The sequence below is a fragment of the Charadrius vociferus genome, unplaced genomic scaffold (genome assembly GCF_000708025.1).
Source record: "Charadrius vociferus isolate BGI_N301 unplaced genomic scaffold, ASM70802v2 scaffold332, whole genome shotgun sequence".
NCBI classification, from domain to species: Eukaryota; Metazoa; Chordata; class Aves; order Charadriiformes; family Charadriidae; genus Charadrius; species Charadrius vociferus.
In genome coordinates this window covers 978,981-991,884 of record NW_009647418.1, presented here as the reverse complement: position 1 = coordinate 991,884, position 12,904 = coordinate 978,981, and the positions used below count along the sequence as shown (strand labels likewise).

Sequence of the window (12,904 nt, the reverse complement as noted above, 5' to 3'; positions counted from 1 at the left end):
TCGCTGGAGTAGGAGGATTTGTTGGTGTACAGCCGTCAGAAACAGTGGGTTATATCAGGGCCTATTTTCAAGGGATTCCATCTGACTGAGGTGCAGCTTATGTATGTATGGTATAGTAATTCCTTTGAATTTATGCAGAATTTAAGCTTCTAAGTTGAGACTGTGTCACAACTGAAGCATGCCATCTTCAGCACTATCTTAGATCTGTTTATATACAGAAGCAAATCCAGAACTTTGCATTAAGGAGTTAAGCGAAGTCTCATGATTGTGTCAGTCTGACATTAAAGAAAGATGAAATGTTTTCTTGGAAAAGATCTGCTGTGTCATTCAGTCACTTCCTGACAATTTCAAGAGCCCCGAGACTGTACACCTGAATGGAAATCTGGCCGTATTTTTGATGCACTGAGGTTTTTTTCTTTTCAGTGCATTCATCCTAAAGGACCTCACTCTGTTTCCCTGAGTGACTGTCCGGGAGTATTCCCTGTGAGTACTCGTCCGCAGGAGCACAGCTCAGTGCCAGCAGTCACCGAGGAGATGACAGAGCACAACCCAGCAGAAGCTCTCACAGCCAGTGCTAGCATGGGAGCCGGGACATCTGGGACAGGAACGGAGATGATGGGAAAGAGCAGAACGCTCCTTTTTACCTTCACCATCCGCTCCTCTGTAGCCAATGAACATTTTTTTGTCATCTTCCCTGTGCTGTAGGTAAAGCCCCCTGTATTGTTACAATACTGCCATCCTTTAAAAAGTGCCTTTTGCTATGCACAATATATAGGAATGTTGTAGTTCAAAAGCTGGCCTTACAGGTATACACAGACCCTCCCTCCAGAAAAGTGACAGCACTGGCTAAAAATCAGGTTCAATCTACTTTTGGGGCCCTTTTGGAGCCCATCTGTATTTTCAGGCTTTAAGGAGTCCACATTTTTAAACTGTGCATAGTACCCACTACAGCTAGATGCTTTTTTCAGTTGAAAAATTAAGTTTAGTTTTTCACAGACTAGTATGACTCCAGGAATTGGAACTGTCATAGAAAGCACCAAATATTTTTAGTGTTGTGCTAAAATTACAAGCGTTAGCAGGACTGTAGTGCATACAGTGCAATAGGATGTATGATCTAGTGATGTCTAGAAATTGTTTGACCATCTTATATATGCAGGGAACTCGCACCATCTTGGTATATGTCTAAATTCAGTTCTTTGAATTACATCCGTCTATGTCTCTTGGCTTTTTCCATTTACTGAATAGGGAACTCTCTGCTAATGCCGATCTTCTACATCATCCTATATTAGATGACTAAAATAGTTCAGTATAGTCTAGTCTTGTAAGACCAGAGAAGGAAGGTAGGTTTTTAGGTAAAAGCTCTTGACATTCTTTCCAAATAATTTTATTGAAGCACTCGGCTAAATGAATGCAGTTTGAGAGCTGCTTTTGTTGGCTGTGTTTGCTGTCTTAATGTCCCTTTTTCCTTTTTTATTAATGAATGAATGATTTGTTGCTCAGAGACTAAAAACTAGCTGGGAAGACTTATAAATGTCGATGCACTAAAATCTAGGCATAGGACCAGAGTTTTCGTTACAAAATAAACGTGTACTGCTGGGTATTTAAAAGCTCTTTTTGTATTCTGGTTTCTATTGATCCTTTGGGATAAGGATCATGTATCTTTTCATTACTGGGACAAGATTAAAGACTAGATCAGTGTGGCTGACATTCATGACTTAACACATTACTCTTCATACTATGTTAAGCTCACAAGCTTTATTACTTGGCTCTCTAGTCTTGTGCTGGGCTTGTGGCTTTACAGTGCTGTTGTAGTTGCCATATATTCAAATTGCATTCACAGGGAAGGGCTGCAGTTGTCCTTCAGTGGGAGAAGCAGCACACAGGGCTCCTCTCCTCTATGGAGTAGTCCAGGAGCAGCGCAAGGACTTCATGTGCAGTGGCCCTTTTGTGAGTGTCCTCCTATTTACCCTGCAGCCGTTCTGTGCAGCTGGGAACGGCTGAGTGGCCGGTGTCCTGCATGAGGGCTGTACACACTTAGCGCCCTTGAGGTTTCTGCGCACTGCGTTCGAGCATCTATGTACTATTTGTGGGAGATGAGGAAATCTGGAGGTGACTTGCCTTCTCCAGGAACATCGAGAAACCAGCAGGCAGAGACGAGCTAGTTAGCTTCAGCAGTTACAACTGACCTGCTGGTTTTCTTCAAGTACACATTTTTTAGAAAATTCTATTTCCTCTGTTAAAATTTCATTGGAAAAATTGAAGGATACGCAATACATGAAATTGAATGAATATGCATGTAATTGTTTCTTTTTCTTTTAATTTCATGGAGCCTTAGATCTTACATTTCAGTCACAGGGATTAGAGCCATGAATCATGAACACTAAGTTTACTTAGTACACAGAAGATTACTTTTAAAGCCCATTATTTTACAAAGAACTTCAGTGGAACTGAAGTATGTTACATCTGCCTGAATAGTCTCCCCTCTCACTTTTCTCAACGATGTGTAAATTACTCTGTCAGCCTGTAACCCCATTTGTATGAGTAATTCAAGGGGGGGGTGGGGGGTGTGGAGAAGTTAAAAAAAAAAACCCTCCTTGGCTTATAGCTCAAACATATGTGTTAGTTTCACCTAATTAACAGCTTTTACAGAACAGGTTCAGTGTTTGCAGTTAGAATTGCTGCAAGAGAGCTGGCACCATATCCTGGGGTTTCACCTGATAAACAACTCTTAAGCCCTTCTGGGATACCAGCTGATGAATATGAAGCACGTGGATGTTTACCTAAACTAACAAGTGTTGGTAACGCCTGATCTGCAGAAATTTAAGGATGAAATACTTCAGCAAAAGCCACCTCAGCCAAGCATGTGCTTAGAATTTTTGCTGGTGAGAGATGCTTTATCTCAGTGCAAAGAATGAAGATGTCTGTCTAAAGATAAGCATGCCTGTCTGGGAAGGATGTTAGCCCAGGAGAGGTACTGCTTCATAGTGACAAGGCAAATAGAAGCCATGCTAACTTGCATATTAGATTGCTTAAAAGAAAGAAGCTCATGGAGCAAGAATGGGACTGGCACAATTTCAATCACAAGTGCACAAGGAAGCAGGACATCCCGCTCTGAGCTCTGGTCCACGTGTTATCGTTATCAACAAAAGTAGTGGTTGAATGAAAAAACGGAGTGTTCGTGAAGCTTCCCCCAAACACAAAGTGTGCTGAGATTTAAATGAGCTTGAACCACGTGAGATAAGTTTCATGTGCACCTGCTCTTCTGCATCCTGGCAGTGGGACTACTACTCGATCAAGAGATAATCGCAGTTTGTCCAAACAACTTGAAGTATGACATACGAAAGAATTTCAGCCTCTGAAAAAACACTGCCTAAAAATCTCCCGGTTCCAAGCTTGTGTCACAGTTGGCTGTCATTGCATTACAATAGACAGTGAAGTCCTCACATCCTTTAAAACGCTTGGTCTAAGGCCAGTAAATCAGTAGAAAGTCTCTCATTTACTTCAACGGGAGTTGGATCAAACCTAAAAAAGTCATGCTGTATCCCCTACCAGTTACATCCCGTTTTTCTTTCACACATCCAAGTAGAGTCCCATCTGGTTTCCCAGCCAACTGTAGAGATGTCTGTGCTAAGCAGCAATATAGCCACCACTATCTTTTAGTACTGGTATCAAGCATCATTTCTTCTTGTGCAGGGGAGCTGACATTCCTGATGGACCAACCACTGTCTGTTCCAGGTACTGTGAATGAAGGCATTCTCTTATCTTCCAAAGACACCAGTGTCTTAATACAGCCATTGATTTGACCTAATGAAGATGATCTCTCTTTCCTCATCTGCATATGGTGATGATAAATCAGTGGGGAGAGCAGGAACAGTAACTTTTAATTCCAACAGAATTCCTCAGCTTGATTTTTGTAGAAAAAATGCAATTAAAATCAGCTGATAAGTAAAGGAACTTGGTACATGGAGCAGAGAACGCTTTGGCAGCCACCACGTACTGCCATTAGCTGCCCCCCAATCACTTTCAGGATTCATTCTACATAATCAAGAAGAACGAAACGCCAGAGCATCTGCCCTTCCTAGCAGCTGCACCACCGCCGTGGCTGCACAGCAGTTATTACTGAGCCTGAATTAAGTCAGGCCGAGCAGCAGGCTGGAGTCTGAAAGCACACCCACCTTCTTTGGTCCTCCCCTTTCAACCTGTGCACCCGCCAAACTTATCATCTCCAGCAGGAACGCCCCTGCGCGGCATGCTGGAAAGTGAATGAGAGCAGCTGCTCTGCACCTGGGACTGAATTCCTGGCAGATCTCATGTGTTGTTTAATAATTTTGCATAGATCAACAGTTTTTGAATAGCGCACACTTCATTCAGTACAGCAGGTTTTTAAATTCTCATTGTACATTCATGGATCATTGCACCTTTTCTAAGCCACAGCAATTGTCTCTATTGTAAAATCAAAATGTTAATGTCTTCCATGCTGTCCTTCCCTCTAGTTCAGTGCGTTTCAATGGGGGTTAAAAGGTAAAAACAGTCTAAAACTTCAAATACCTATTCACATCATTACAAGCTATACCTAGTCTCATCTCCCTCCTCCCTCAATATCCTGCTTCTCTTCATCAATAGTGTTAAATAGTGACATCTACAGAGGAAATGAGCAGAGGCTTCTTCAATAAAACAATAGGGTATCACTAAGTCTATTGTGCTAATTGCTGCTGAGCTGCTATTAAAATGGTTTCATGTTATCCGTGTGGAGCTCTGTGCATCTGTGTAACGGATAATTGCCCCCACAAGCCTATTGCTGGGACCATCATGTTTTTCTGGTCTCTTGAACACACAGCACTTCAGTTTATTATCTGGTTTTCCAAATCTGCTTTCCTGGACAAAGGGGTTTCCTTTCAATCTTGCTTCTAACTCATCATCATTACATTTCAGACCTAAGTATAAAATACAGTTTGCCATAAGCAGTCTTCAGGATAGGCCCAGTCCGGCAAACACAGTTCTGGATATTGGCGTTATCTGTATCTGTCATGTTCTCTGTGTGGCACGTTGTGGCCATGGGGATTGTTCTTAGGGGCCTTGAACCGGGCCTGGGTTGGGCTGAGTGCTGAAGCACTTGTGCTCCCACTAACTCCTCACTTTCAAAGCAAGTGGTTGTCAGGTTGTGCTTCTGTCTCCAACAAGAGAAACCTGAAGTCCAGACATAAGTTTTGAATCCCCTGCCTTAGCCCTTTAGAACAATAAAACGGGGAAGAATTACCATTACAAAACGGTAGTTTCAAAATGGGCTGGATTTCCCAGTGGATTCATTCATTGGTTTTGAAAATCACCACCTACCTGGTTAACTGCCTGCTAACCTCTGAGACTCTGGCCTTCAATGCTTGATCATCCTCCACTTCATTCAGTTGGAATGACTTCAGCAGCTGTAGGATCAAGATTTTGGATAAGCAAAAAAAGACCCAAGCACAGCAGTATTGCTGCTGACGGATGATGTGACTGGCCTGTTGGTACAGCGTGCCACCGTGCTGGGGGGCTGAACAAACTTTCCTGCCCCAATCCAAATTTCCCCAAACAACAAGATTACGGATACTTTCTGTTTCAGTGTAGAAGTAGGTGGTTTTCTTCTCAGTAGATGTTGCAATTTAAGGCTACTTAAGATGAAAAACACTGGAAATGCTTCAGGCTCATCTTGACATATTTCACTTTTTATGTTTTCTCCAGTGAAAGCTGATAGTAGGGGGGGAAATCATTAGATTCATATTTGTAAGCAAAGCCATTGGAGTGCATTGAATCAGACAGTTTGTATACTGTTTGTCTGTAACATTATTATTCACTGATAAGATGAAGAGCAAACATGTGTCGCATACATGGGATGGGGAATACTTGACTTAAACTATTGCTATTGTTTCTAAGTAGGAAACAAACCTTAGAATATATCATGAGGGATTCCTATAGCCCACACTTACATCTGAAACTACAGCAGCTATTCCAGAGAACAGTACTTGGAGAACTGATTTGCCAATAAAAACAAATTAACGTGAAAAGAATGTTTCAAAAAATGACACTTCGAAGACTATTCTGCACATGTCTAAAATTAAAAGGGAATAAAACTTCTGTTTTCATTAGTTTCAATTTCAGCATCATGTCATTTGCCATCCTTTACTCCATATATTTTTAATCTACCATTTGCCTCAAATTGCTTGGAGACAATATCTGCAGACCCCCGTACACATAATTAGCTGGGGCAGGGGGAAGCAGAGCTATTGCCAGAATTATCTGCATAGAAAAATCTCTGCTTGTGGAAGAGGCTGAAATAACTGCATTGTAAAGCCTCGCGAGGGACAGACAACGCTTTGGTACGTACCATGCAAGGACTGCTGTGGAAGCTGCACTGCGTTGCTGCACAGGTGTCAGGAGCAAGGTGCATGTCTCCTCCTCACGGGGTGCTTCTCACCTCGCTGGGTCCTGGTGGACAATACGACTCCTCACCGCAGGAGTCCCGCACAGCAGTGCTGCCACCTGGACAGGAAAAATACGAGTCTTGTGGGTTGGCCCAAAAGTGCTTGGCAGAGGTCTGCGTGCAGTTAGCCTCTGGTCTCTGGGTGAGACACCAGACCCTCTCTGCCACACAAGCCCGACAGGAGACAGTGCGTTGTTCTGGGGCAGAACTGTAATTCAACCTTGGCCAATTAGTTTTCATTTTAAAAGGGAAATAAAATCTAGTGAAAATTTATACTTTCATGTTATCATTTGACACAAGCATACGGGCAAATAGTGTGCATGAGAGTAATTACCATGTCACGACATAACATACAACTACAGCTGAAACAAGAAGTCTGACATTTTCTGGACTAACTACTATCAGGCATAATTCTGAATTTAAATCAAAAAACAGCATTTGTGAGCTGAAAAGGGTTTGGGAAAACCCTTTGTTTGTTTATTTGTCTCAAGACATGAGGCATATCTTTCTGTCCCTTTGTTGGTTTAGGAGAGACTGCAGCAATGGCTTCAGGCAGCGCATAGTGCAGAGGGGACAGGAGCCAGGGAAGGCACAGAGGTAAGGAGATGTTTGAAAGAGGGAATTAGGAAGAGGATAGGAAGAATAATAATTCTTCTTTTTGTCTTCAACTATTACCCACACACTAAGGCAGATTCCTCAGGCTAAGGAAGTAATTTCAGACTTTGCAAACACATAGCAATAATAAAAATAAAGTACAAAATAATCCAAACTAGAAAAAAACCTGATACAACCATGCTGTGGCCATATAAAAAGATGCAAGAGGCAGAAGAAAAACACACAACGTACGGGTTTGAAGTAGCTCCGCAAGTCCTTCCTAATGGGCTTACAAGACAATGCCAGGAACAATGCTGCAGAAAAGATGGAGAAGGCGGCACTCAGGAAATACCACAAAATTACAGTTATAAGATTGTTATGAGAATGAGCCATTTACTCAAGGCACCATTCACTTTAAAATCTCGTTACAATTGTTCTCTTTGTAGCCTCAGCCACAATAATGAGACTTTGCATCCCTTACACATTCACTGCAAAGCAGCCTGGGCGCTGTTCCTCTGACCTTTTATAAACATCTGCAATTTTCCAGTCTGTCATTCCTACCTCTTCTTCCACAAGAGCTCTGGCTACCGAGACCAGTGCTGGGTGACAGTGTTTGCTGGGGACTTAGGTGGCTGCAGCCAGACCATGTTCTGGGCTCTGTCTTATATGCTGGACATCAGAAATAGCACTCAGGCAGGAATTGGAATAAGGTTTTATATGCTGGACATCAGAAATAGCACTGTCTCAGGCAGGAATTGGAATAAGGTGGAGTTTTGCTGTTGAAAAAACAGGGTTACAAAACTGAAGAAGTGTACACATCTCTCCCATTAAACTCACGTATTTGTAAATGTCAGTAGATCTGGACTCCAGGCGAAAAACCTCCTCTTGTAAAGGCCAGTTCTGCTGAAGTACTGGTGAGGGCTCTTTTGAAAAGCAAGTGTAAGAAGGACCTCTTTTCAAGGGCGAATTTGAACTTCAAGTTTAAGTCATTTGGGGACCTGACTGGATAACCAAATGGCTATAGCTCTCTACCTGTCTGTTCGACCCCATTCTGACACACACTGCATGTGCCTCAATTTCCTCTTCTATAAATGGGTTGCAAAAATACCACCATCCTTTTGGGTTTTGTGTGTCAGAAATTCACAGATGAAAAGTGCCATAGGACAGTCTGGCACTGAACTTGGTATCACTTTTGCATCCATTTACTCACTGTTGCTTCATACCATATTAAACAGAATTAATTCCTCTGCGTAGTAGTTTTTCCTTTAAAATTCGTTCTACGTGTTCATACACAGCTGCGTGCGCACACACCGTTCATGTAAATGTCAGTGAGAAATATATGTCTGAAGGTGAAAAAAGCTGAACTTGGAGCAGCGGTACGGGCTGGGAGAGCCCTGCAGCGCTGCTGCCCGGAGGTGCCCCGGTGGTGGGCCTCTCCTGACGCCACCTTGCTCTCTCCTCCCACACGAGCGAGTGATGGAGAAAAAAGCCAAGCAGGTATTCAGCAGCAAAGTCTTGTTTAACCGAAAAACTCCTGAGCCGTTAACAGGCACAAGGATTGCGACTGTTTTCTGTTACATCTGTCTCATTCAGTCTCCTTACAAAATGACCTGCAAGCTGAGGGGAAAGAGCGAGCTTTGGAATCAAACCTGCGCGTAGAGATGAACTACACAGCAGGCATTATTTGTTTTCTTGTCAGTTCACGTTCACTCCGGTTTACCTGTTGACCCAAAGGGTGTGTAAACCTTTGCTGACCTGAACACGGAATGGTTTCCCAATTACTCTTTTGGGCTGCTAGCTACTTTTGTACTGGCTTAGTCTAAAGCGAGGCGGCTGTGACAGGCTGTACAGGGCAAACTGTGCTTTTTACAATCACTTGCGGGGATTGGAGCCAACCACCTGCTTCAAAGCCCAGAGAGGTTAATTGCAGCTCTCTTTCTCTTGACCTGCATACCAGAGCACATCGCCGGCCGGCCTGCCCTCCTGGTTGCAAACTGTTTCAAACAGCACTTTCTGATTTTGTCAGGCAGTTGCCAGTGGATAGAGACAGACTTTTAAACAGGCTCGCTCTGTGCATTTTAGATGAGACGGTGGCAATTCTAAGTTTGTGCTGTGTCTTCGCACTGTGTAGTGTTTGCAGGAGGGATTTAACTGCCTTTTCCCTCTTTGTTCCCTCAGATGCAGCAGCTCAAAAGAAATCTGTGCGTTAAGTCACCTGCTAGCGTAACTCTGCCCGTGTCTCCCTGCTGCGTCAGACCTTGCCCCCCGAGTGCCTTCTGATGTAAACAGGCATGCGCTCCCCAAACTCCAGCAGCAGGTCATACGGTTCCTCTTCCAGCAGCATCACGAGCCTCTTCTGGCAGTCAGAGTGTGACTAGAAAAGTATGGAGCAGACTTAAAAGGGGAGAAAGTGAAGGGGCCAGAGAATACAGCTGGCACCTCAAAACTCAATGTGTGTTTCTCGTTCCCTCTTCACTTTGGAGGAGTGTCGGAGTGCTGTGAGCATGAAATCCCAGCTCTCATCTAAGACCCAGATGAAATTAATTCTTTGTCCTGAGTCTGTATTAGATCCCAAGTGACATAGGGGTGCTGGGCATTTTCTGTATGTGCTCCAGTTTCTCGTTTCCTTCAGATGAACCAAATCTACTTTCACGTAGCAACTGCTGTAAGGTGCAGTGAATGAAACATGGCAGTAATTAAATGCACGTGAGTGTAACAGAGGCTTCCTCAGGTGGGCTTTGGTCTAGCCTGAATGGTTAACAGTGGTCATGGCTTCACATCCTTCACCATGGGATTCAGATGGATTCAGCTGACTGCTGTGGTTTTCATCCTTATTTGCACAAACTTAATTTTCCTTTCAATTCTTTGGTTTGCTTGTACCTAACAGAGTAAACCCAAATTCCAGTCAGAGAACTGAAACAACAATAATGTCTCTCCACGTTTTCTTATCAAGGCTGGCTAGTTTTCTGGAAGATACCCTTAAGTGAAACATGAGCTCTGAACTCTACACAAGGCCACTGGGTAAACTTCTATAGCATAGTTATATGTACTGATTTATACTTACCTCTTGGTCAGTATATAAATGACTGAATGCCTCTGTCTAGACATATAATCTATGAAATTTGTAAGCCTAGCCTGATATTTTTACAGCTACAATTAAAGTCCATCTTTCAGTTCCCTAATTTAGCACCTTTTTTGCCTGCTGACAAGAAGACAAGAACATTTTAAGCCGCAAGGAGAGAATCTAAAATATTAGCTGCTGTCATGTCAGATATTAGTTATTCCCCTGAACCAGTCTTGATGTTTATCCCTCCCTCTTTGGGTTTTCTTAATTATTTCTGTCTTGTATTAATTCTTGCAAAACTCCCTAGATGTAGGCTTTATGATTTAGAATCTCAGCTGCTCATTCAATTAATGGGCTTGATTAATGTGCTTAAACTTTCCAGAGACACTTGTGACACATTATGAGAGGGAAACAAAGATTCTGAGTACACTCCATCTCGTTTGTGGTACTCCTGAGCCCGGAGTCCATTTTAAGCTCTTTATCAGATTGCTAGATTTATTTTTTTAAAAATTCTTGTACTCATTAAGCATTTATGTGGAAGGAGTATTCTCTCCAGAAGACTGAGTTGCCTTTGCCCCATCCCTCACAACCTGGCTTAGTCCCGTTGTAAAAAAGCAATTGATTGTGGTTTCAGTGCGTTGATTGGGATCTGAGAAGCTGACCTGGAAATGGTAAACGTGGAAGTGCAGCTCTTTCACTTTATATATGGGTATTGCATACGGAGAGAAAAATATCAGATAGTGAGCTTTTCTAACAAGACCCTCAAGGCACTTGACAATAGTTTTAGCAAAGCTATTACCTAATAATAAACAGTACAGAAGAATGACATTAGTTCGACAGTGATGTTATAAAAGGGACAATCTGAAAAGTTTGGCTGTGTGGTCTCACTAAGTGTGAAAGAGTCATTTGATATGGTTGATGATCAGTGGATATGTACCAACAGATCAATTGGCACAATGTTTCCCAAATGTTTCTCCTTCCGTGCTTGGCTTGAGAGTAGTCATAATTTTCAAAGTCATCACAATAATTCTGGAAATAAAACTCGTCACTGAATGACCTGCATAAAGGTTGCTTGTTCTTTTGCTTCTGAAGCAGCTGATTCTTAAGCAAGTTGCCTATAAATCTTAAAAGCATTATAAGAGCCATTCAGGCAAAATTTTGGTATTTAAACGTGCTCCATATGATAGTAGAACTCAGGTACTGTTCATCTAACAGCAATATACCTCATTAAAGCTTAAGAGAAAAACTATGTTATTCTGAAATTCAAAGCAGGACAAACTTTATTTCAAAGTCATATGTGAGGACTGCCTGTGACGAAAAAAAAAAAAAGGCTGCTACACATTTTCTGTAATTTTTTCTTGGCTCAGTAACCCCTAATTCCTGTTAATATCAGAAAAGATTTGAGGTCCGTTTGCAGAGCAAAACCAGCCTGTGTTTCAGCATATTCCCCACTGAAGTCTACATGAGTTATCTCAGTAACTCCAGTAAACCAGAATTTAATCACTGGCTTAGCCAGAATCCCTTCAGATCTGAGTCCCTGTGCATTATACAACATGACAGAGAACAGTCCTGACAAGAGAACAAAGTCCATTTCAGTAACACAACTACATCCCATAAGCCATGGTTTTAAAAGATTAAAACTACAGTACATGGACTCTGTTGGAGACTATCACCTCTCTCTGGCTTCAAAGCAGAATGCAAACCTGTACATAGATACAAATACAAGTACATATGCATATACATATATACATGTATATACCTCTACATAAACATGTTATACATTAATGTAAATGTGTGTGTATATATATAGAAGTACACACACAACTGTTCATAAATATTAAAAACCCGTACCTCATGAAGGAGTTCCGTCTTTCCAGGATGCAGGTCAAATGCATCGCTACATCATGTTCTTTATATAAACAGGATCTATGCTCAGGACCTTGACTTTGTGCCAAAGGATCCCTGAGAACAAGAGGGTAGATGAGTTGTAGTATAGAGCCCACGTGCTAGTTTTGGCAGTAATTTCATGTATCGACACAAAGCAACTATGAAATACATTTTTCTAAAACAATTACTGAGAAGTTCTAAAAATTAATGTTTCTGCTGCACTTCTGCTCATGAGCCATAAGGGGATCTTTCTCTTTCAGCATTACAAATGGAAAGGATTCTGGTTTATAGTTCTGAGTCAGTCTTTTTCTTACTAACATATGGCCCCATTTTTTCCAGGTTCTTTAAGCAAGTTGTAAACATAAACTTCCACGCACATGGAGTTTGATTCCTGAAGAGTTTAATTTGCCTAGTATAAAAGATTCACATAGGTTATATAACATCATTACGTTATTTTTGTAGTTTGAGTAGTATCCACTGAGGAAAGCAGAACTGTTTCCCTGGGGTCCATTTATCACTGTTTGCTACTAATTAGAAAACTGAACATACAATATGCATGACTCGCATTATCAGTGTTGTCTTTGGACTGATGTATCATTCCTTGTGCTTCCTCAGGAACTTTTATTCATTTGACGATTAATCTTTTTTCTTTTTCTTCTCCTTTTTTTTTTTTTTTTTTTTTGAAAGGTTTCTGACAGATGTGACTCCATCTTCGTTAATGGCAAGGAAATGAAAAGCAAAGTGGATACTATTGTTAACTTCACTTACCAGCATTTTACCACCCAATTAGAAGTGACGGTCTGGGTTCCACGGCTCCCGCTGCAGATAGAGATCTCAGATACAGAGCTTAGCCAGATCAAAGGCTGGAGGATACCCGTCACCGCCAACAAAAGGTATGCTTA

The 12,904-nt window shown here is 41.9% G+C and overlaps 1 protein-coding gene across 1 annotated transcript in view; it reads left to right on the top strand.

Annotated features, from left to right (window-relative positions):
* Positions 1-12,904, top strand: part of TMEM132B (transmembrane protein 132B) — a 186,610-nt gene that overhangs the window by 160,811 nt on the left and 12,895 nt on the right. Inside the window, exon 6 of the mRNA XM_009880329.1 lies at positions 12,690-12,895. Within this exon, the coding sequence (XP_009878631.1) occupies positions 12,690-12,895 (206 nt within the window). The remainder of the gene's footprint in view (positions 1-12,689; positions 12,896-12,904) is intronic.